This window comes from Sylvia atricapilla, chromosome 2 (assembly GCF_009819655.1).
Source record: "Sylvia atricapilla isolate bSylAtr1 chromosome 2, bSylAtr1.pri, whole genome shotgun sequence".
NCBI classification, from domain to species: domain Eukaryota; kingdom Metazoa; phylum Chordata; class Aves; order Passeriformes; family Sylviidae; genus Sylvia; species Sylvia atricapilla.
This window is the reverse complement of record NC_089141.1, coordinates 46950328-46975754: the sequence shown is the minus strand read 5'-3', so window position 1 is coordinate 46975754 and position 25427 is coordinate 46950328. Positions and strand designations below refer to the sequence as shown.

Here is a 25427-nt window from a genome sequence, read left to right as displayed (position 1 = left end):
TGTTACTTGATAAACGGTTGTTTCAAATAATTCCAAAGTTTTCACTAATCCACTTGCAAAGACACCCACGGGCACAAAGGGAGGTTTCAAGAGGGGTCTCTCAAGGGGTTCTGAACCTGTGCCCATTCCCATTATCCCAGCAAAGGCAGAAGGTGTATTTGTACACAAATACAGCATTCACAGAGATGTCTATTTAGGCAGAAACTTAGCTTGCATGGCCTCTAAGAGATGAACTGAACAGTGCCTCTCCCTTTGAACCCAAATCTGAGCCCAGGGTTGGATTCGAGCTTGTTACATTCGTGGTGGATCCCTCCCCAGCACCTCCTGAGAGGAAATCATCCTGTGAGCCCTAATTTCAGTCTGCCATAGGCCATGAGGCAGTCCCAGTGCTGGCCATGGCAAACAGCCTTACATGAATCGTGTGAGATTAGACTGTGGCAGTGCTGCCTCACATACAGCTGAGCATGAGTGTCCCATTCATTTTCCCTTTTTTCCTTGGCTTTGAAGGCAAACAATTCACCTCAGCTTTGAATCTTGAGTGTAAATTGGACTTTCTTTAGCCTTCTAAAATATTTTAATCTAGTCCTTTCCAACTGCCAGATCTAGCCAGAATTACCATTAATGGGTTACAATATATTAAGCTTTATGACTCGTTGACTGACACTGTTTATATCACAGAGGTTTTCATTTATGTATGTTCTGTCTGTCTCGACTCCCAAACCTCAAATTTACTAGCTAAGAAGGGCTGCCAGAGCTGATGTAGGGAGCAGTATTTAAAATACACTTGTCAGCCAAAATAAATCTGTGATAGAAAGTGTCACTCTGGGGATTTCATAGAAAAAGGGTTATCAAAAAGCCTTTTTGCAGGAGTTATGCAATTACCCAGCTCATGTATACATACACAAATGCATAGGTGTACCAAACAAGCCCTGAGGACTCATCTATCATACAGAAATAAAATTTACTTCAAACAAATGTATAGTTTTCTGAATCTATAAATTGTTCCAGTGCCCAGAAAAATAAGGTAGAATAAAGTGGAGACCCACATTTCACTAAAGGTATTTTGGTTTTGTGTGTCTGTGGCTTGACTTTAAAAGCTACTGCAACCCAGGACTTTCCATGGACTTACGGACACGAAACTGTGGTACCAATTGACATCTACAGCTGTTCTATCTCACCAAGAACAAAGTAATTTGCCTGGAGTCATGCAGGGTTTTGCAAAAAACCCCAGAATTTACCTAATTCACATTCTCTCTGTCTCTGTGGATTTTCATCACCTTTGCCGGGAGTGCAGCAGGGAGCAGTGCTCTGGAAGAAGAGATGAAATACCCCTGAGCAAAAGGCATGTGCAGGAAAATTTGCCACAGGCCTTGAAACTCAGCTAAGAAGGCGATTTTATGGGATGAGCCAAAACAACAAGAATTTAGACACAGTCTGGAAATCTAAAAGTGGAGAGGAGAAGAAATTTTTATGGGTTACCACATTAAGAAACCTTGACCAATGATAAACCATTACCAGGGCCTGATTTTGAATGAAATTTTGTTGAGAGTCAGAACTAAATTATCACAAAAAAGGGATTTCAGTGGATGAAATACAACTGAGATGAGTCCTTGAACACTTATGAGCTTATGTAAAATTTTGACGATATTCAATCATGATTTGGAGTAAAGATCCATATTTATTTAAATAGTAACATTTTGTTTTATAGATGTCAAGAAAAGCCATGTACTCCAAGACATGAAGAGAACTGGTTTTACTTTGTAAAATTCAACTAATTGCCCCCTTCAGTGTCGCATTTGTTTTTTTCTAGTTAGCCTTTAAGAGGGTCTTACTGCAGCAACAGAGAAGCTGGAAAATACCACATCGTGTCTTTTCAGAGTATTCCTTGCAGCAGGCACTGATGGGACCACTGACACACAACAGACCTGGGAGGCTGCTTCTCTGCATCACCTGTCAACCAATGGCACCTCTGTCTTCTTTGCGGGAACAAAATGTAGTAAAATTCACTCGTTTGTGAAGGCATAGACTGGCAAAAATGGCAAGCAGGAGAATAAATCTGAGATGCCCTGGGCATTTTCAACACCACACTAGTTGGGCTGGAGTGGATGACTAAAATCTCCTCAGCCTCACTGCTAAATCTGCTTGAATGGTGGGTTCACTACACAAAAGGAAAAAAAGAAAAACCAAAAAAACCACAACCAAACTAGCTGGGGACCAGAGGGAGAAAAGAGAACGAAAGAAAGGAAGAAATAGAAATGAGAAGGGAAGTAAAATTTAAGACTGCATAAAGTTTCTAAGAGTCTTATAGCCCCTGGGATTTGTTAAGCAATGCTGGTTCTGAGAGCTGAGTGGTGTGAAAGTTTAAAGTGTTTCTGGAGGAACTGACAGACTTGTAATTATCCCTGCAGGACTCATGAAATGTGTGGAGCTTTGCAGCATGCCAGTGAAGAAGCCCCACCAGGTTAATCTGCCTCTGCTGCTTTTGCAGAGCATTTCCCTTTGCCCATCTTACAGGGCTGATCCACAATCCCTGACAAATAACTAGAGAAAGAAAAGATTGTTATGTTTTTCAACCTGCAAATCTCCTTTTTTTTTTTTTATCTCACTTATTCATAAATAAAATTAAGATGCTTGCCCAGCAAAGCTGATAATGTTTGTTATTCAATAGCTGATTGTTGAAAATTCCTGCTGCTAGCAAAAAAAAAAAAAAAAGTCTCATGATTTTCTATTCAATAATCTCTTCTAGCAAGTGATTTAAATGAAAGGTTTTGCCCTGGTTTTGTTTGTAATCAGACCAGGGCTTTAGATGAGCTGCCTGGGCAGAGTGGGGGCACACAGATGACAGGCACGAGGCTGGCTCTCAAGAGGGGTGTGGGCACCAGGGCCTCAAGGTGTCAGCGGCCATTGGTGATCTCAGAGACAGCTCTGCTCCCAGAGAAGTCAACAACATGAGCTCATGTCTTGTTAAATAGTATGGGATTTGGGACTTATGGTATGATTTTGCCCAGGTAGCTGTACATGCCTGTGAGAACATAGCTTTTAGCAGTATGTGGGTTAGACACAGAAGTCTTATACTGGCTTTGAACCTATTTTGAAAATAATTAGAAGTTCATAAAGTTATTTGAAGCTACTTGTCTCATCCTTTATACATTTTTAATTATATTTGGTAATTTCAGATGCAAGAGAGCTCTTACGTAACATTTGGATGTGTACTTCTTGAATAATTAATTCCACCCTGAAAAGGATGTTTTGGTCAACTCAAACATGATTTGTTATTTGTCTAACGTGGGATATTTCAATCTGTACAATAGTGATTTCATGGGATAAATTAAAAAGACTGCATTTTAAAATAAATCCTAAAAATACAGAATTAAGAAAACCTTTCTACATTCCTCACAGTGCCTGAGATGTAAAAGTCCAGTATTCACTACGTTCACCACATGTACTTTTTTATTTCTGGCTCACAATTACTGTGAGAGGGGCTAAATGACCCTCTGCTGCAGAAAGGTGCTTTACATCTGCAGTGATACAAACAGAACTTTGTTTAACATTTCTCAGTATAGATAACTGCAACCTTGTCACCTGAATAGGGGTCCCTTACCTTTCTTTATCTCAGCAGATCCCGGAGCCACTCAGCCAATACCTGGGATCTGTGGACTGCTCCTCTGGCTGTGTATGTACACCTAAAATGAAATGCCTTCGACAGCAACCAGAAGCTGCTGCTGCCCCAGAATTCCAGTGGCTCCAGGGAGCATGGAGTGTTTCTGCTTAAAACTTAGAGGGGGCACTCCAGCTCCCCCTCAGCACAGGTGAAAAGGGCACTACAGAAAGGATTTGGCCAACCAAGGCATGAGGAACACCCAACAAAATTACACAGGATAGTATAAATCATTACCTGAATGCTCCCCTGTATTGTACTGTTATTTCCCAGCTCAGGGATAATGAAATATAAATACAGGATTTTAATGGTGGTGACTGCATAAAATCAGTTCCTTGGGGCTATGAACACTGAGGTTTGACAGAATCGTGGGTCTTTGAAAGAGGTCTTATAAATGTACATACATATTGTAGAACATATACCTATAAATTCTCTTTAGGCATACATTCCAAGGAGATTTCTGCTGATTTTTTAATTTTCATTTTTGTTTGTGGATGGGAGAAGAATATATCATGGTTATCTGGAAGTCTGCAATAATAACTATTTTTTTTCACTAATCAGGACAACTTAATGGAGAAAAGAAAACATTTTAGAGGCCCAGGGATATTACAGAAAACAGTATTAGTATCTTAGCAATTCAAACAGCTTTTATTTCCAAGTTACTATGCATCGGTCAGATCCCCAAGATCTGACTAAAAGTAGTTATATTGCTCTGCACTCCGTGGTGAGGCTGCTGTGGAGCTAATTGTCTGCTCCTGAAGATATAAACCTGCTTTGAAGATATGAACTGCTACTTCAGTCCTACTGGGGCATCTCTGGAGAAATGCATTAATTTTTTTTCTCACCATGGAAGCAATTCCATGTGAACATTTAGGGAGATAGATGCCTGCACTAATCCCTCAAATGTCTTAAACCCTCTGCTCAGCCTCAGCAGCAAACACTTTTCCTCCATTCTTTGCACTGGGAGAGAAGCTCTGGCATGCGAAGTCCCAATCTGACCCCCAAAATACCAAAGCGTGCACTTTTAAGAGCAGGTCACATTTGTGCTGGCAAGATGTGGGCACTTCCACATTGGAGAGTCAGGGAAGGCACAGAGCAAGTGGGTTTAGGAGGAAATCTCTTCCCCTGCACCTTCAGTTGAAGCACTGCAACCCCTAGGAAGGATGCAATGACACCTCTTGCTGCATACTGGTAATGAACCCTGCAAGGGGGCAAAGCCTTAATGGAAAACTGACACTCCTTCACGTGCAAACCATTTAAAACCTGCAGATTACAGTAACTGCCCATTGATTTTTAGTGGGATGAGGGCAACAGGAGAAACATGTCACATAACTCAGGGCTGGTACTGGGGGATTTATGTGCAGAACTGGAGAGCTTGGCACAGTGATGGGGTGGCTGGAGGCAAAACCAAGCAGGGAAGGGAGGCAACAGGAGAGATGGCTTGAGCAGTGATGTAAGTGATGCAGACAGACTGGCCAACTTCCTACAGGGCCACGATCCGAGGATAACACGGCTGGCAGAAAGATGTCATGTGCAGGGTGGTGGGGAACTGAGGAGCTCACACGTCTCTCCAGCTCCCAAAGCTGCTGGCACCGCTCCTGCAGGGAGGAGAACTGGGACTCTGAGTGGGGAGCTTGTTTTGCATAGCTTTGTGGGTGGGATGAACCTCGGGGTACAGGGAATCACAGAGGTCTTGTGCTGCTGCTGACCCGAATTTTAAAAAGCAGTAGCATTTTGTATAAATGTTACATTTGAATCTCTTTGACATTTTCCCCTTGGTGCTAATTATTCCCAGCAGCTTCTCACCATGCAGCAAACGCCTGGCACTGTGACAGTTATTAAAAACCTGTAAACAGGCTCTGGTGAGAAGTGCCTGGAGTCACCTTGCCGTGTTAAAAAGAAACTGTCAAATAAACAAAACCAAATTGAATCTGAACCCCACTTAGGCAGCTTCAGAGACTTCTCAGAGGCAGAGGCTCAGGTAGGACCTTATCAGTAAGAACATGATGGAAAGGTGTAGATTAGATAGAGCTGAAGTCTTCCAAGTGGAGCCCAAGGACAGTACAAGCAGCAGTGGGAACAAATTAAAATACAGGGAATTCCAATTGAATGTAAGAAAATTCTTCTATAGCGTGAGGATGGTCAAATCCTGTCACAGGTTCCCTAGAGAAGTGGTGGGGTTTGCATCCTTGGTGGTACTCAAAAGCCACCTGGACATGGTCCTAAGCAGTCCCTGTAGGTGTCCCTGCTTGAGCAGGGGGGCAGGACAAGGTGATCTCCAGAGGAGCCTGGGTTGTTTTTCAGTTCTGAGTTTCTGTGTGCAAATGTGCTGTTCCTGTCGAGAAACAGCTCTGAGAGGCACTGCCTGAGGGGGCATGAAGGACAGGGGATCTGCTCACCCAGAAGAAGCTGGTACAGAACTGACTCCAGTCCTCTCAGAGACCAAGTGTGATTAATGCTGATGGGAGTCAATTAAATAATCATCTGGAGTGAGGTGAGTATTTCAGTCTAGCTAGAGCTGGGCTCCATCTTCCTTTTTCAATCCAGGAACAATGGTATGGCTCAGTTCACAGCTCCAGTCTTAAATAGATTTTGCAGGATGTATAGAACACAAGACAAAATTGTAGACAAGAAAGAAACTTCCCTGCTTGGAGCTTCAGCTTTCAAGCATCAAGTTCCCAAGAGCAGGGTTTGGACAATGGTGGCAAGACAATTAAGAGCTTCTAAAGCAAGGATTGTTTACATGTAAATCATATCACTTAAATGAACAAGAGGCAAGCCATGGCAGAGATAAGCCAGCTCTTATGAAACAAAATCCTATCTTTTTCAGACATTCAAACTGCATGTGACAGAGTTTTCACAAGAATATAATAACCGGGTAACCATAGTAGGATTATCCACATTTTATTTTGTTAAAAATGTATTTCACTGTTTATTAAGTGTAAAGTCATTCCAAAACTTGCATTTGTAGGATGGCTTTAGTTAGCATAAAATCCATCAACATGAAAATTTTAGCCTGAAGAAACAGCACCTAAAAGGAACAACCAATTAGTAACTTGGTTTGTCAGGACAAGAGATAGACTGAGAACATGACTGGGCAGAATGAGGCCATGGGACCACAGCTTAGGCTGCATCAAAGCACTGCACCTGGAGCACAGCTCCCACTCTGCTCTGTGTAAAGGGCTCCCTCAAGGAGCTTGCAAACAGAATCTTAGCAACATAAGAAGTCTCTGGAAAAAAAGCCTGGTGAATTGGCCAACATCACCCACCAGCACTTGTGACTGACTGTCCTTAGAGCTACCAGTGCCTCTGGAGCTACAACTGATCTTGATCTGCTCCAGCCCATTACTTCGTATTTGTGTTTACTGAGGGTTACACCCACATCATTGCTGCTGCCTTGCTAGCCAGGGAATGGCTACTTTGAAGGAGGACCAGTGAGAGCTCTCCTTAAGACAACTGAGGAACTCACAGGTCTTCAGTCCTACAGTTTCCCTCCTTCCTGAGGAATGTGTGCTGTATTTCTTGCCATCCTCCCAGGCTTTTGGAGAGCAGGTACTAGACAGTGTCACACAGCACCCCTGTGTAGACAGAGTGCAGTGCCTGTAGAACTAGGGCAATACGTGAGCTCTTGCTCTGAGGACCTTGATGGGGTTCATTATAAACTGTCTGATTTGACCTTCATCTGGATGATGTCCCAGCTAGAAATACATAAGAAGAGGGCACAAATCAGTTGATGATGCACAATAATCTTCCCAGCAGATAATTTTCTTTATTGGCTTCTTATTAATTAACATTCTGCTTACAATTTGGGTTTTTTTTTTTTTTTTTGGTAAGTTGAGTCTGTAAAATATTTACAGCCTAATGCTTTCAACTTTTTTTGGAGTTGTTCTCTTTAACAGTCAGGCTCTTAAGCCTCCAGACTTACAAAAGCATTGCTTTAAAATTTTATTTCTCACAAGAATAGCTTAGCATTTCTTTTTTTGCTTATAAAAGCAGCATGCCTATAGATTTCCCATAAAGAATGTTTCATTAAACTCCACTGATGTAATTTCCTATCACTCCTCTCCATAACCTGTTTTCCAAACCAGTTCTTCCTTTCTTTGACAGTGAGTCCTTTAGGCCTCTGTATGCATTTGCATAATGCCTACTTACCTTTTCCTCTTTAAATAAATTATTTTTACTGTGTCTTTTCTCCTTGTGTTCAGAACTAACCAGTGCATGCACACTCCACCAAAGCTGCTTCACTCTTGCCATGCAAATGCTGGTCTTAGCAGAAGAAATCTCATTAACCGATTCAGTGGAGGTACTTCTGCTTCCTGGCTGACAAAGACACAAATAAACAAGTCAAGGGAATCTGCAAAAGCAGGTAGATATAAACAGATTGTTCACCTCTCTTTACTTCTTCTAGTCCCACAGGTCTCTTCCTGTAAACCATAGGCTGAGATCTGAAAAGCTTGAGGACTTCTCAGGACAGAATTTAAATCAAGTAGTTACACAATGGCTACCACTATGAGACTGTGTATTAAAAATGCTATTTTTCATACATGCACATTGTGCATCTCAAATGGAAACAGGTGAATTTGTTACCTACAAATCAATATTGAATCTATTTCTTTGCTGATCGAAACAATCATGTAAAGATAAAACCCTCAGTGTGACTGGGGAGGTGAATTTGTTCGAGAGTCACACAGTAGATGTGTGTACAGGGGTAGTACAGAGGGTGAAGCCACCATGCTGATGTGAGCTGGGACCTCAGAGCCAGAGCTACACCAGGCAGCACTAATGGAGCAGAGTCAAGTGCTCTCAGATTCCTCAGCCAATGTACGATGAGGGGACACCCTCAGGGAGCATTTTGCTCAGAATTCTAAATTTCTCCTTTAGTTTCATCTCAACAAGAAGAAAGAGCAATTGCATTAAAGCAAACTCAAATACATTTATTACCATGGTGTCCAATGCACAAAAGCATTCGGAGCTTTACAGTGTTGCAAAAAGCAAATCTCTTACTACTTCTCCATGTTTCTTGGCAATGCACTGGCACTGTTGGCCTTGGAGGTGTTCATAGTAGATAATTATGGCAGTCTTACACAGTGTTGATCTCACTTTCCAAGAATCTCATTGCATGGTGTCTCAGGCCTCTGATTGAGACATTCTAGTTCCAGCCATGAGAATAAAATCCATGAGAAATTAAAGAATTGAAAATAAGGTAATTTAGACTCTTCCCTCCAGTCAGCAGCCGTCAGAGCTGGTGTCAGGGCAAAGTGTTCCTGCACAAAAAGAAAGTTACCCAGCTTGCAAGCTGCCTCAAGCCTCTTGCCCATTTTCCTAATCACAGAAGAGACAAAGGTCATATCCTTTTGGGTCTCTCCATGCCTGGGCCAACTGCAGATGCAGGAAAATAAAAACAGATTCACAGCCCTCATTCTCACTCAAGAGCAAATGTGGGTCTCAAATACTTCTTCACTTTCCATTAACATATCTGCTCTATTGAAAACACAAGGGGTTTTTTGGCTCCTGGCAGATGAACCAATCAACCAAATTACCAAATAATTACCAAAGAAAGATCACAAAAGATACATAGAAAAAATACATGGAAAAAAGCTACATGGAAAATTTTTATGCTATAAACATTAAAAACAAATAGTCAGTAATGATTCCCATATTTTCTTTTCAATGCTACAACCCTGCTATGTGCCAGAAAGGGAAACTTCAAGCAGTCAATCAACTTTGCAGACCTGTTTTTAATTTGCCTGTTACCAAGTGAGTTGTGAACGCCTCTTCTATTGATTTGCTTTAACCTTACACCATTTATACTTCACTTGATTTTCATTAGAAACATTAGTACTGTTCAGACTCATTAACACAGTTTTGTCCTTAGGTTTCAGCTAGTAACAGTCATCCTCAATCTTCTAAAACAAAAGTTCACATAGAAGGCTTTGCATCTTATTTATATAAACTCTTTGTGATCCTTTGCTTTAAAAAATCTTATTTAGGTGGTGGACTGGAAGATCATTTTTGTCATGCTGCTGCAGTGTCTCAAAAGTCAGAGTTCTGGGGACAAAATACTTGAGTAAATTATGGCTTCATTGCCTTCCTGCAGAGACTAAAATCAGAAATCTGATGCTTACTAGTACCTCCAGAAACCTTGCAGTAAAACCCAGAGCTAACAGCAAGGGAAAAGTAGGACAGCTACTACTACATTTGTCAAACCAGAAATAAAAGTCAAGTAAGCAATCAATCAACAAGTCAATGACTTCCCACATCTAAATAAGCAGTCTACAGGTACAACACAGCCTGGACTCAAATCTAATCATCTTCTGTTGATCTAGTCTGCCTCCACAGGGCCCAAGGAGAGATGAAATATCACCATTTGGAAGTTGGACCTGACCAACACCTTTGGAGAATTTGATAGTGAAATAAGTTTTGTGTTAGCATCAAGGCTCCAAATCATAAGGTGTTCATTGAAACAGCATTTTCCATTTGCACAAAACTAGAGGCTGAAAACTGACCTAATATGGAGGTCAAGACAACATGAAAAAACTCCAAAGATTAAGCTGCCTTTTAATAAAATTAACAGTAATTACAATTAAGGTGATGAACTTATTTCACTTAAGGATTAAGGGCTTAAAGGATTTGCTGTACTTGGTTTGCAAAGATGAAGAAGGCACAAAAGGTTAAAGAATGCTTTTATTCAGCTTTCACAGCTCCAAACAGTAAACATAATTAACAATTCACCGATGGTATCAGAGAACATAGTCCTGGTATCAGTAAAATGTCTACTGTTTAAGGCACTGGTAGTGGGAAGAAAAAAAGACATAACATGGACTGCTCTTTATTAATCAAAATTTGAATCCATTATGAATATGTGCTTGCTATTCAATGCTTAGAAACCCACAAGCTACATTCAAAAACAAATATTTATACAAGTTCAGTAATTACCGAGACAGGAATCAGTGGCTCCCCTACTTTGACTCTAGAGCAACTATTGCTTTTCTTTGGAGTGGAATCAATTTTAACCTACTAAGAGAAACCAAAACACAAATTACTTCAGCAGTATGGCTTTAAGACCCTGTATTTGGTTACAATATAGCAAGCCAAGTTAAATAACAGCATACAAGTGCCATATACGGTCATTTTAAAAGAAATAGTTTTACAATATAAAAATTAGTTTAGGACATACTAAAGCTAGTTTTTGTACAAACATTTTTACAAAACTGAATTACTGAAAAAATTCAAGAATGTTTAAAATATGAATCACACTTGACATGTTGTATGTATCAAATTACTTGTCTGGATGATATAAATTAGGGATATTACAAAATTCTTAAAGCTGGCATTCTTATGCTATTGAAATGCACACATCAGAAATACTGAAATATTATTTCTGCAAAAGTTCTTAAGAGTCACTTTTATATTTGCCAAATTGATGTATGGTGACTTCAGTTTCTAGAGGAGCCACAGTGACCTCCCGTGGCCACCTGAGACATCCCTGTCCTTAACTTTTTTTCCCATTTTGTACATGACGTTCCACACAAATGCCAATAAAATTAAAAGGTGCGAGAGTGGTTTCATGCCTGGTCCAGCTACTCCAGAAAACTACAGTATTTCTACCTGAAATGAGCATAAAGGAGCAGAGCCTTCACACAATCTAGCTCCTGGTCACAGAAAAAAAGCCAAGTGTCCTCTACATTTATCAATAAAACTGTTCCAGAACCTTTTAGAGAACTGTTTTCTGTAAGTCAGTGAGAGATGATGTTGAACAGATATTCAACACTTATTCAATATTAGGTGCCCAAATACATAAATTCAGCTTTTGAGAGAGCAAAGGAAGGGAATGTTAATTGATGTTGTCTGAACCAAGTCCAAAGCAGAACACAGGTAAATTTGTACAAGATTCTTAAATATGAGTCAAGTTCATTGGTATACAAAGCCCAAAAATATTCTCAAAAGAAACCAAGTGGAGAAAAAGAATCCAAAAGTCATTTAAGTGCCTTCTTCCATTGCTCTGAAGGGATACAACTAACAGGAACAAAACATTGTCTTCTTTTGTCATGAACAGATGAACAATGTGAAAACAAAACAAAAATCACAGTAGTGACTGTCTCTCAGCTGCAAAACAGTAATTAACATGTATGTTGTTCTACTGCTTATAAATCCTCTCTGTTATACCCAACTTTTTTTCCATTACGCGACTCTTCTGTGTTTGGTGCCAGCCATGTGAAATACACCTTCACTGGATCAATATTCCAATGCTTGTGAAATGATACTGGAATTTGGTGAGAAAGGTAGTCTTTTGGGTAGTCCATTGGCCTTGCCTAAGATGGAAGAATAAAGTAAAAACACCAGTACTTAATGATTAATAATAATTTTAAACATATCATTCCTCAATGGCCCCCGTAACAAAACAACACAGCACTAACAAAATATGCAAGACGGCAACAAAAGGGTTTTTACATCATTCTATAATATCAATAGACAAGGCATTAGTTTAAATCTTCAACTCACACTGCATTTATGCTAGGAATAATACTAAATATCCCCTGTTTCTCAGGATGAAATGGGCACAATCTCTGAAGTCATGCAATAAACAGTGTAGTTGGTATGAAATCTTAAAAATGCACTTTTAAATTTGGCTCAATAACTGCCACTGTGAGTGTAGGATTCTAATAAGGCCATAAGCAGCCAAAATATGTAGAGTTTATGAAAGGTTAAGGTTGCAAACACTGTGGTGCCAGAAAACTCTGCTGTTATTCTTCATCAGGCTATATCAAACCAGACAGATTTACAACACAGCTACAAGATACTAATGCTCCAGATGTATTTCATTTTCTCTGGCAGCTCAATGGCACTAAGTGCATCATCACATTAAATTCCCAGCTGTTGTGGTCCCTGGTAAAACAACTACATTTTGCCATTAGAGTTTTTGTAAGAAAAATGCATGGTGGGCAAACATTTGTGTTTTATATCTAGGGAAAAAAAACAACAAACAAACAAGAAAATTGAATGACCTGGACAACAAATAATTGATTTGATGCCTAAGCTGGTAACTAATTCACCTACTTATTCACCTACTTATAGTGATATTTATGAATTTTTTTCATGCAATTCTGTATATGCTACAGTCATAAAATAGGCAACAGAGTTTGACATTATGAAATTTGAGTATGTGTTGTTGGTGTTTTGGGTTTTTTTTTTTTTTATTCTGATATTTAAAACACCGAGTGCTTATTTTTAAAAATTCCACTGGAGAAATCAAGAGGAAATCTGTATCCTTCATGACTTCTGAAAACATTTTGAAGAAAATTTAGGTTTCAAGAACCTGAAGAATTTATTTTGGATAGAGACAGTTTTTACACATCTGAGACCAAAGATTTTTGCTATTTGAAAATAAATCAGCTTTTTAGTAAGCTGTAGACAAAATTCTGGTGTTTCAATAGTTCAAAAATAATGGTACCTACTCTAATAAGTGTAATTGTTTTTTTTCTAAAATTTGTACTTGGTGTTCTAGAAAAGCAAAATACATTGCTTTAGCCCAGATTTTGTATTTAAGACCAAAATTCTGGCTGCTACTCAACATGGGAAGGTTCCTGTTCTCTTAACGAGTCTCATCATGTCAAAAACCTCTGGAACAAGTTAGAAAATATTTATTTGCCTCAGCAAGTAGGCAGCAGGAAACCAGTAAGAGTAAGAAAACACATCATAGACACTCCAAGAATAAGGATACCGTTGCTTCTTTTTCATAATCTATATTTCAGAACAATTTTAGATTCACATATTTCAAGGAACACCACACACCATAATATTTCAGTAAAGTCCTTAAAAAGCTATTTTCTGGTTGACAGAAAACCCAAAATTGGTTTTGTAATTTTCAAAATATTTTTTGCACAATAGTGGATTTTGTAGGATAAGCACATTCAACTTTTATTCAGTGTTTTTTCCCCACAGGTTAATTTTTGTTCGAGGGATATTAAATAGAATTTATTACAAGCAACATTAAAGATGAATTAGAAGTCAAGTGCAATTTTCTATGTGGAAAATCAAACTGCTTGGATTTCCCTTTCAAAGTGGCTCAGTATCAAATGCACACTATTAAGGATTACAAGAAGGTCCTTTTTTAATAAGGATCATTCTAACAAATTTGGAAAATGAGTTCTGTTATGACTCTCCTTTAGTTAGGCTGGTTTGTTGGTTTGGTTATTTTTAACACCTGTGCAAGCAAAATTATTCAGTAACTGTTGATTTTATAATATGCATTACTTGTGTTCTTTATATATTGAAAGGAGTAAGCAATGATAAACAAAACAGCAGAGTAAACAGATACGATTTTTTTATTTGGACAAGGAATCAAATTATGAAATAAAATTGAATAGTATGTTCTCAGTCTTTCCATTTCTCCAAACGGTAAATGTAATCAGAAATGGAATGTTAACATAGGAAAAGCTGACAATTCAAATAAGGAACACCCTCCACCACTGACAGCTGCTTTGAACTACCAGGTAATTTACTAATTCTCAAGTAGCTTATTATCTCAGCTCATATTCAGATATACAGGTGTTCCCAGTTTTTCAACTAGATTGACACCTGAAAAACATCAAATGCTACACTAATTTAAATGCTGACTTTTAAAAAAAGTTGTGCACTGTTTGGAAAAAAAAAAAAAAATCTCTCGTGTTTCTTGTTCATACCATTCAGGAATTTAGTTTAATTGGCTTACAAGGAAGAAAATCTCTATAGCCTTAATGCATCATGCAAAATTTCCACAGTGACACTACAGTTAGCTTTTTAAATACTATGTGGAAGACAGAAAAAAATTTAAAATCTACTCCAGCCCTTTTCTCCCAAACTCACACAAAAATTATGTTTTGTAAGCTCTCTTTCCCAAGTGCTAGCATACAGCAATTTGTCATACTTACACCATTCTTCAGAATCTACCATAAAAGCGATAATTTCATATTTTGTATCTTCAGTAATGGAGTATTTCAGAATAGTAAATACTGAATCAATACAAAAATCAGGTAAGTAGAGCAGGCAGATTCATTGAAAAATTTTACAGTCAGTTCTCCATTATCTGAAGAAAAAGGTATTGTGCTGTAGATTTTTTCCCTTGGAGGATATGTGACTACCACTCAAAGCATGTGGCTCCTAATTCTATTTCTATTTCAAAATCCTCACTCTGACTGCACTTCTAATAAAATGTAGTTATAGGCTAGCTAAAATATCATATAAACTAACAAAGCATTGTAGTAATCCACAGTATGAGAACGTTCTTATTTGATCAGTCTTGTTCTCCCGAGAATCAAGTCAGAACAGCAGCAGCTTCTTGGTCAGCGTTATTACATATTTATCAAATTTGAATATTTATGACTGTTTTATGTGTATACTGAAAAAGTGAAATACATTTTTAATACTGACCTGATGAAAAAGTGGACTGTGTGTTATAGGGATTCCCAAGCCACTGAAACACATCCCAAGGACCATATCATCGGGTGCATCCATGCTGTAACACCTGCATTTGCTAGCAAGTAGTTTCTGAACAGCTGTTCTGCTGAAAACCATCCTGAATTAAAAAAAAAAAAAAAAAAGCACATGAAATGTATAAAAACTTCTAAAGATACAAAATAGCTAATTAATAAATATTGCTGAATTATTTAAAACTGCAAGACTGAACATAGCTCTCTGATACAACATATTTGAAATTCAAAATGTAAAAAGTCAGAACTGAAAAATAGTGAAAGAGGCATTTTCTGAAAGATAATTACTTTTTATACTGAAAACTAATTACATCAATTATACCCATTGATGTTATTCCAACAACAAATTAGCTACCCACCATTACTACTACAGCTAATAATTCCTCCTAAATTTGGCCTGGACTCAAAAAGTGGTGTTCTCTGCACTCTTAACTCCAATGTAAGCGAAAAGAGTTGGGGACTTGAGACCAGCATGTGTCACTACACAGAAGGTGCGAGGTAAATTGCACACATTTGGAGAAAACATCGTTGTTTCTGTTGAGACTGATTTGTGTCATAATTTAAAACATTTTTACTCAGAAAGATCTCAGTAGGAACTCAAATTACCCTCCTCCACCAGTGATATAGCTGTATCCTCCTGTTCCCAAGCCATAGCCATAACGCTCTCCAAGGAATACTGGTTCATTTGGGTCATAGCAGCTGAGCAATTTTCGAAGTCTGAATATACTATAATATGAAAAGTGATTAAAAACATCTTGTAAACATTCATTTTGGAACAGACACTGCTATCTTCAACAGCATTCTAATAAATAGTACAAAGATGACAGGAGAAATTCAGAAATTCTACCCAAAAAAACACCCCTAGAGATACAAATTGCTAAACAGAAATTTATGATGGATTATTTACTATGAGATATGACTGTGCAATTTGGTCAAATGATGAACAAATTAGCTTAAATTATTTTTTGACGTAGGCCGTTTGTCAGCAAAACTGCAATTCATCTCAGGGAAAAGATGAAATGACACTTTCCAAGCAATGATAAGATCTTTGCAAATTATCAATGAACATTTACAAATTGAAAACTAAAATGGTAGATTTAGTTCTGTGAATGCTGCATTATCCACAGTTACATCCTCTCACTATTTCTTCTTCTGTCACATGATTTAATGTAAAGTATTGTCTTGAACCACTGTTCATCACCATGGGATCCTGTGCATTGTTCACTGTGCCATTTTTGCTCATGTTGCACTTTCAGATTTTACAAGAATGGGATCCAGTTTTCCAACAAATGCGAGTTCCAAAACACTATTCTGGGTAGCTCAGACAACTAACCTGAGCTTACAGAACCTTTCTTCTGACACATTTGTCTGAGGAACACATCTTAGAAGGGTTTTTAGCAAATCACTAAACTCTATGAGCTCTAACATACCTACACTGAGGAATCACAAAATGTGGTGTGTTCAGACTAAACAATTACATGATAATACAGCTTTAACCAAGTTAAAACATTGTTTTTAATACCTGTCAAAAGAATACTGATGGCAAGGGACAATTTTTTTCCTTCAAGTAATATAAAGCCACATGACTAATAAAATAGCTATTCCTCTTAAACAAAGAAGGATAGGTGAATATCGCTAAATCTCTTATTGACATAAAGTGTGGTAGCTCCTGAAGCAAAGCAATATATACCTTATCAGTGTGTCATCATCCACTACAACTAACCAAGGAGTCTTAGGAGAAGTATGATTCAAAAACCTTTCCAAAATGGCAAAAGTTTTCCCACAGTGACCTAAAAAGAAGAGAAATTAGTAATTAGAAATATACACTTAAATAAAATACGAATTAAGTTAAAAGCAAGCTTTATTCCAGTTATCTGTCAAGCCATTGAACAATACTGGACAAATTGCTACTCTTAATTTAAAGAGCTTTAAAAATGAGGAGACTATGATAGAAGAATGTCCTGCAAAATACTTCAAGATATTGTCATAGCATTTCATGATGCGTCAGGCAGATCCATTGCTTTTATAGAAATATTTAAATATACTCCTCACTGGGAACTCAGGTCCTGATCACTGCCTCCAAGGAAAGGTCTGAACATTTATCACAAGATTATCATGAAGTTCAGAGGTAAGACACCCTTTGCTACAAGTGCATAAGTGAAATACCCTTGTTTAGAATAAGCAGGACATGAGAAACAAGAAGTTTCAGACTTCTACTGAGCCTTTTTTAGATCTTGGACAAACCTCATTTCAGTCAGTCTTTATTCATCACAGTTGGTTGTTTAAAGTAATTACTGCTATCAATATTACATTTAGTAAAAAATCACTCAAAGTAACTGTTTTATATTTGAAGTCACTTTCAGTTAAATTTTCTTTGAGAAAAAGCAGGAATTGTATGCTGAAGAAACAAAGGAAATCCTTGCTCTGGTGATTTGGTGAGACTGTGAACTTAATCCGGACTACTATGTGAACATTTACAAAATTAAACCCAAGACTTCTGTATTATATTCTATCACAAAACTTGGAAGCTCCCTGGCAGGACTAGAACTGCTGGGCATAGCTTCTACAATTAATCCACATGTGCCCAGCAGACTTGCTGCCCCCTGACAACACTCACTGCTTGCTCATGTCCTGCTCCACCTGTGCACACAAAAAATCCTGTCTATCCTCTCTGCCTCTAACAGACAAAAAAAAGAGGCAGAAATAACCCAGAGGTCAGAACTACTGACCTTGTGGGCCAGATAAGGCTAACAGGCCATTGCCTGGACACCTGTAATTCTGAAGGTAATAGATAGAAAATATCAGCCTAAGAACAATATATCAAATGAAACAGAAAATCAAAATTAATAAACCCAAGAAAACCATCATATCCATAGCCTTTTTATATTCAAACACAACGTAAATTAATTTAAATGCCTGTTGTTTGCTATAAAAAGATGGTTCAATCTTAACATTTAGTTTTTGTGCTTAAATCAAGACATGCAAGGCACATGGATATAATATCTGAATGCCATTTGGCAAGCAGTTTGCACTGCCTGAGGTCTTTTGAAATAAATTTATGACTTCTTCACTGTTGATGATCCTACTGAAAAATCATAAATAACTCTAGAGTTATTACTCTTACGCCAAGTAATAATACCAATCTTTTTTTCTCTTGGTATACTCTATCAGTATACCATGGCTTCAAAATCTCAGTATTTAGGTTTCTGCTAAAAAGAACATGTTATCCACACAGAGGAACTCTGAATGTACTCTCCATCCATTTCCTGTGTGAAGAGCATTCCTTTAGTTTAGGCTGCATATATGTGCTGGAGAAAAACAGAATATTTAAACTTCATGCTTGACATGAAAGACACATATCCATAAAACTTCACTTCTTCAGCCAGTCATTTGTGCAGAAGCAACAACAGACAATAGCTCACCTCTGTCAGTGTTAGGTATGCCTAAATCTATAGTAGGAATGGAGATGTCTGCATAATCACTGTAGTATTCAATAAGGGCAGCTTCTCTTTCCCAAGTCTGCTTTACAACCGGTACTGCAAAACAATGATTGGCATTCAAACACAAGGAACTTGATTAAAATAGATTCTTGATCCAAATATTCATGTTAACCATGTTTTGTTAGCCACATTTCTTCACATGGTAATAAAAATGCTGCTTCAAATACAGCATCGTGATTCTAAATGTTCATTCTATTTTCTTCCCTATAATATTTAGAGAGAAAAAATTTACAATTTTATGAAAGCCAGTTGGGTCAGTTTTATTTAAATGATAAAAAAGATTCTATTAAATATGACAATAGCTTCATGATTAATAATAATAATTGAAAAATGTGATATTTACCTTTTGGCTAACAAAAGCATGGAATTCTGCTTTTACATTTGCTATTGTATGATTCATAGCACACATCAGCACAAACACTATCAAAGATTAGTCCTCCTTTCAGCATTGAAATGGCACATATTTTAATCCAACAGTACAGTCTGTAATATTCTGAGTCAGAAACAGACCAAATGTACCTTTTAAAATACTGTACTGGTATTAAACACATCCTATCTGACAGCAACATCATATTAATGCTCCAAAGCACCTGTCTCTAGAGACACACTCACAGGGCATTTTATAACCATTCCTGTTATAAACATATAAATATTTATGGTTTCGTTTATAAATAAGATGTATTTGTGTAGTTTAGTTTATAAATACCATACAAGCAATTTTGATCCCATGGAGATTCTATTCAAAGGACGATTGCTTAATGCTTTTCTAAAAAAACAACCTTTTTCTTACAAGTTTGCCATTTCACATCAGCACTTAAAAATGATCATACAAAATTCTAATAATGATGCCATGAGTGTTTCCATTACATCCAGAAGTGAATAAATTACGGGTAACACACACACAAAAAAATCCAACCATCTGCAGGATGTTCAGAAGAAAAGCATCAGATTGACATAATGATTGCTCTTCCATCTTACAAATTAGGAGGTCAGGCCTGAGATGAGCAAGTACTCTTGAGAAAGTACTCTGCATTCTGCTCTTACTGCTTCTCTGCTTTATGCTCTGACACATCCAGGAGGTCTCACCAGTAGCAGTTAGTGCTTTAAATGGAGGAAATATTTATAACTTCTCTTTGCTGCTATACAACTCTGATGCTTGTGAATAACTTACTTTAGCCCCTTGCTAGACTCATCCATCATCTAATTTGATGTCTGTTGCCTACCTAGTTGCTCACTTCCCTCTACTCTGAACACACAGGATTTACTACTCTTGATTGATCAACACTCAGTTTCATAACAGCTGCCTTTGAGTTCATTTTACTGTTAAGACAGAGTAATAAGAACTCAGTGCAGTAATTGAAAGGCTTCAATATTTTGAAAAGAAAAAAATCACTTTTGTAGCATTTTGCAATGGTCCCATACTACTTTAAAGTTCTTAAAGAAATCTAAATGGTCTCATTTTTTCATAAAACATGCTAAAGGAATTATGTATAAAAACCATGTACAGGCAGGAAATTATTTTCTTATTTTGTTGAAATCTTTTATTTAAAAATGTTTCTCAGCAGAACAAAACCAGAAAGGTTTCAGAAAACAAGGCTCCAGAACAGAATAATCACAGATACACAAGAGCATCCAAACTTCCCCTGGCAGAAGAAATGCAGCTGTGAAGGTTGTTCTACCTTTCTCCAAACAAGGACCTGAAACTCAGCAGGGTCCTTTAACACACAAATATTTGCAATTACAGACTGAACCTCTCAATTCCTTTGGTGGAGGCCCTCTTTCTATAAATGAAGAGAAGTTTACTGAAGCAAGGACTTGAGTCTCATCTCAGTTGAGACGTATGGCAGAGGGGCTCTTAGCTAAAGTGTCCTTCTCTTTCCCTTGTTTGTCTTGATGGAAGTGTCACCATGCAGACTAATGTCAATTGTAAAAGAATCCCACAATACTTTGTAATTTCTGGCAAATTGTACCTTCCAAAAGAAAGCTACTTGAAATTTTGGACTAGGTGATGATGCAAATATTTATCAATATGTATTAATACTTGTGATCACACCAAACATTTTAAAACCACTAGAGATATTTAAAGGTCAGCTCTAGGCTCTTAATGACATTTTATTTCTGCTATTTCTAGAAGCATCTTGCATGTTTGCAGTTGTGAACACTTGTTTTATAACTACAGATGGTATATGTAAGAAGGAGAGTTGTATCTGAAGTAAATACTGAGGTAAAATTTAGCTGCTTTTAGAAGCACATCAATTTCCAAGCCTTAATGCTGCATTAATGTAGTTTTTGGCATACAATGAAGAACGACTTACCAGGTAAAAAGAGCTCTCTGAAGCTGGCATCCATTAATCTTTCAAAATCTGGAGTAAGATTATCCTCTATTGCATAACACTGGAAGCTGTGAGGAAAGTTCAAGAATTTTCCTCAGTCTTCAACAGGTGTTTCTTGAAGGATGTTTATGCTATCTTTTTGAGGCCTTATGTTTCTTTCTGACTTTCTAATTTTTCTTCAAATTTTGATGTTAAAAAGTTAACATGGATCCAGGAAGGAAAACTCTTCAGTGAACTCCAATTACAGGACAGTCAATTTTGTTTTGTCAAAAGCTACTTTAAAGATAACCTAACAACTATATTATTAAAATACTACAAATGTGCCTTCATCAGGTGCAGTAGCATTAAGAAAAAAATTCCATAAATCTTATTATGAAAAAAATCCCGCCTGTTTTTGACCAGACCTAGTTAAGAAAAGAGTTTTACTTCCATCCTGTCCTTGACAAGTGTGCCAAAACCCTCTCAAAATTTGGTACTACTAACCAATTACTTGATTTTCTTTTTTTTTTTTTTTCCAATTATAATCACTTTAAATTATGTTCATAAACAAACTAAGCATAATGGAGACAGTATTATGCACCTGGAATATTGAAGAGCACATAAAATTCAAGCAAATTCCTGGGAATAAATCTCTTCCTTCTTAACAAAATGTCTAGAAGCAAACCAGAGCAGACTGGTAGGTGGAGCATCTTCCGCTGAACTGGTGGATTTAGGATTTTTCCTTCCAAGCTTTGTTGAGACTTGATCTCCCTCAACTTAGCTGAGCATTACTATGTGTTAGCAGAAGTTCAGAGTCTCTCTGTGTCTCTTTTCTGTGCCTCTGAGGAGAAAGTTAATGCTCGCTGTGTGTATCTTGTTGGGCTGTGCAAGGGGTTTTTTGGTTGTTGTTTTTAGCATGGTGACTACCACTGCTTGTGAAACTCTACAATTTTCAGATGGACTTTCAGGTGAAATATGCTATAGTGTTTCACACACTCTTGATCTGGGCCACTGGCTGGACAAAGTACTACATGTGACCAGATTTCTAGAAGGGACAAATTTTCCCATTCCAAGCATTATAAAACAGATGTGCACATGGAACAGCTAGAAGCAACATGACAGCATAAGCTGCTCAGTCTTTTACTGGAGATGAGGGCAAGACAAAAAGAAGGTGTAGATGAGGGACATTTCAGCTTGTTCCAATTTCTAAGCCAGCCACCAAAGAGCTGCACAATCGTCACTGCTGGTACAAAGAGAAGTGAAGCAATTATCTAGGGGAAACTCACTGAAGTTTAATAGCTGCTAATAGCTGCTGTATTAATTCATATATTTCATACAACAATATAAGCTAACCCTATGCAGGTTTTAATTTAGGTATTCAATTCCAAGTTTTTTACCAAGGGTGACTAAAGATGAAACAATTTTTTTTATCTTAAATGTTTCACAGCATTCCTGAGGACTCTGAACAGTAAAAAAATCCCACCTGAAGGATAAAGTCTTTATAATTCCAAACCTTTCCTGTTTCCTGGTCAATTTTTGCAAACATTTAGTCCCAAGAGCTACAGAGACAGAATATATCAGCTTGCTTTTTAAATATTTATTTTAGGAATTATATTGCATAGAACTACTACCTTGACCAGCCAACAACTTACTTCTGTCACCATGAAATTTTCGACATGTTTTTACAGCAACAAAAACATCTTCCTTATTCACTGGCTCTCCCTATGTGAACAAAACAAAAATTAGTCTTTTAAGTGCAGGTTGTGCCTGTAGCATTCTACAGGATATATATGCCCATATATATAATAAAACAGGAAGTATCTTTTCATTGTATGGTCTATCAAGCAGAAGAGTGTTCTTGTGATAAACCAGGAAGTAAATTTTTATTTCTTAAAAAAACCACCATTGGTTGTTTAAAATTCCTGAAATAACATTACAGGAAATTTTTTTCTATTGATGTAGTACTCCAATAAGAACTAAAACACTTATCATTAGGAAAAGACCATGAGTAGAAAAACTCGTTGAACTAAGAATGATTCATCCAAAAAAGAACGGTATCTTAATTTCTTTGAAATCAGTCACTATGAGATCACAAATTGTATCACACTTGGGAAAAAACAACTTAACTGCTACATACTAGAAATCTTTGAATTTCCTCAACTGTAATAAACCACTTGACTACTTTGACTTGTTATCCTTTTTGACACCTAGAATTTTGCTCTCCTGGAAGCATGGAACATATTTTGGCCTCTAGCTACACTTAACTCATAACATAATAAATGTATTCTCCTAGAGGTGGAAGAGATGGGTTGTACTTTAAGGCACCAAATACTATTTTGCATTTTATCTTTAGACTCAGCAAGTTCTAAATTCCCATCTGTGGGGAAAAAAAAATCATCTATACTTCAGCACCTCACTGTGTAAGGATAAATAATTTATGGATTATGCGCCAACCAAACACTGTGGTAGAGAGACTCATTAAAGCACATGCAATATTAGTTGCCAGGAAATATTCTGTGCCACACAAGCCTGAAGGCATATCCAAAATACATCCTAGATAAACGCCAGAACAAACTATTTTGTTGAGGTTTCTTTTAGCTTACTTGAAGATATTTTCTCAAGTTTTGAGATTTTTCAACTCCAGTATTATATATTTTAGTAAGAGTTTTACTTCTGCTGAGGAAATGGTAAGGAAATTTAAAACATTATACTTACACAAAGTGGCAGAAAATTACTGAATGTTGTTGCACAGTCATCAGCCTTATATGAATTCACATCATCTGTGCAGAACTCAGGCACTGGAGTAAGATGTGGTCCTTCCCCTTTCTGCCAAATGTACAGGGCAATCTGTCAAAATTGGAAACATTTATATCAGTAATTAAACCATATAAAAATTTTCAGGACATACAAAGAAATCATATTAACAAGGAAAGTGAAAGATATGGGATGGTGTAGCAGATTTCTCCTTGAGTTGATTAACTAATTCCTCCATGTTCTGCTGGTGGCACCATGCTCAGAGCCAGGTATTGGTTGCTGGCTCTTCCAGTTTCCTTTCTCATTGCTCCCTGCAACTGGAAGGACAGAGAACAGCACTTGTGTTCCTGGGTCCTTAACCAATTTTATTAGTATTAGTCCAGAATTCAGCTATTCAGAATTAATGTCTATCACATGAACCAACAAAGAAGCAATGCTCCTAGACAACAGAGAGCATGTGACAATTGCAACTTTCACCAATTATTTATGGAAATTCACAATGTGCTAAAATTTCCCACTGAAAAATGAGATTTCAGTAGAAAGCCTTAGAATGGCATGAAGCTGTATTATTTCAGAAGTGAGGTTAGAGAGCCATTTTGGGTTGTAGCATACGATGACGCAAGGTTACTAAAACAATGGAAACAGATTTACAATAAAAAGACAAAAACAGTCTTAATCCTAGTTCAGATCTAATGTTAGATGTACAAAAAATTCTTTTATTCAATTTCAGCTCTGAATAAGCATCAGGGAATACGCCATATATTGCATAGTTACAAAAAGTCTAAGCAACAACCAACAAATGAGCAGCAGCACAACAAAAACACTTTACCACGCTTGCAAGATATGAAAGTGATAAAAATGTTATGGATGTAAAAAATAGGGACTTGGAAAGTAATAAAGTAACACAAACAAAAAAGAAATAATAAAAAGGATGCAGAGCACAATAAAATACCAAAGACTAGAGGCATATGTTATTAGCAGTCTGTCAAACTAAAATATTTCTTATAAACATTATACTCAACCATTAAAAAAACCAGATTATATTCTTGATTTGTTATCATTCTTGATTCACACAAGAAGAGCGTAGACATAAAAATGATTTAAGACAGAGAAGATGGTGATTTATTAAATAAATGAAAGGAAATGAAACTGTCTCTAGGGAGACATGAGGCTGTGCAGAAAGAATAACTACAGGGCTGAAGTAGGTTATCGATGGCAATAAATTTGAAATGAAACATAGGCAAAGACTTGCTAACAGAATAATTAGTGGATGGGAGCAATTTTGTTGGTCGAGTGATCAATTGGTTTTTACTACGCAATCTGTGGCACACAAAAGGAGGGGCTCTTAATGATCTTTTTTTAATGACAATATGTTCAAAGACTTTGTTAGTGCTGAGGTAGACTAGAATACTGGGATATAAGAAGAGTTTTGTCTTAAAAATGAAGTTAAAATAAAATGACATTGTGCAGCCTTGCATTAAGAAAAGGTCTTGCACTGAGAAAAATTAACAAGAGGAAAAATACACCTTGTCTTGTTTCTCACAGCAAATGAAAGCTGAGAAGGATTCAATTGTTTTTGAGAAATACATCAGTGAGGGGAAATTATATAAAATAATGCTTTTGCATAAAACCAAGTTTATTTAAATATTCTACAAATCTATACTCTATAAATACCGTAGATTTATATTATAGAAGAGGAGGCTTATGACCATTACAAGATCTGAAAAAGCAGCAG

The 25427-nt window shown here is 37.2% G+C and overlaps 1 protein-coding gene across 1 annotated transcript in view; it reads right to left on the bottom strand.

The window, feature by feature from the left end:
- Positions 1 to 10324: 10324 nt before the first annotated feature.
- Positions 10325 to 25427, bottom strand: part of B3GLCT (beta 3-glucosyltransferase) — a 47793-nt gene continuing 32690 nt past the window's right edge. The window contains exons 9-15 of the mRNA XM_066313147.1: positions 23654 to 23785; positions 22591 to 22660; positions 18549 to 18662; positions 16817 to 16916; positions 15733 to 15852; positions 15068 to 15212; positions 10325 to 11970 (exon numbers count right to left, since the gene is read on the bottom strand). Of these exons, the coding sequence (XP_066169244.1) occupies positions 11803 to 11970; positions 15068 to 15212; positions 15733 to 15852; positions 16817 to 16916; positions 18549 to 18662; positions 22591 to 22660; positions 23654 to 23785 (849 nt within the window). The 3' untranslated portion in view covers positions 10325 to 11802. The remainder of the gene's footprint in view (positions 11971 to 15067; positions 15213 to 15732; positions 15853 to 16816; positions 16917 to 18548; positions 18663 to 22590; positions 22661 to 23653; positions 23786 to 25427) is intronic.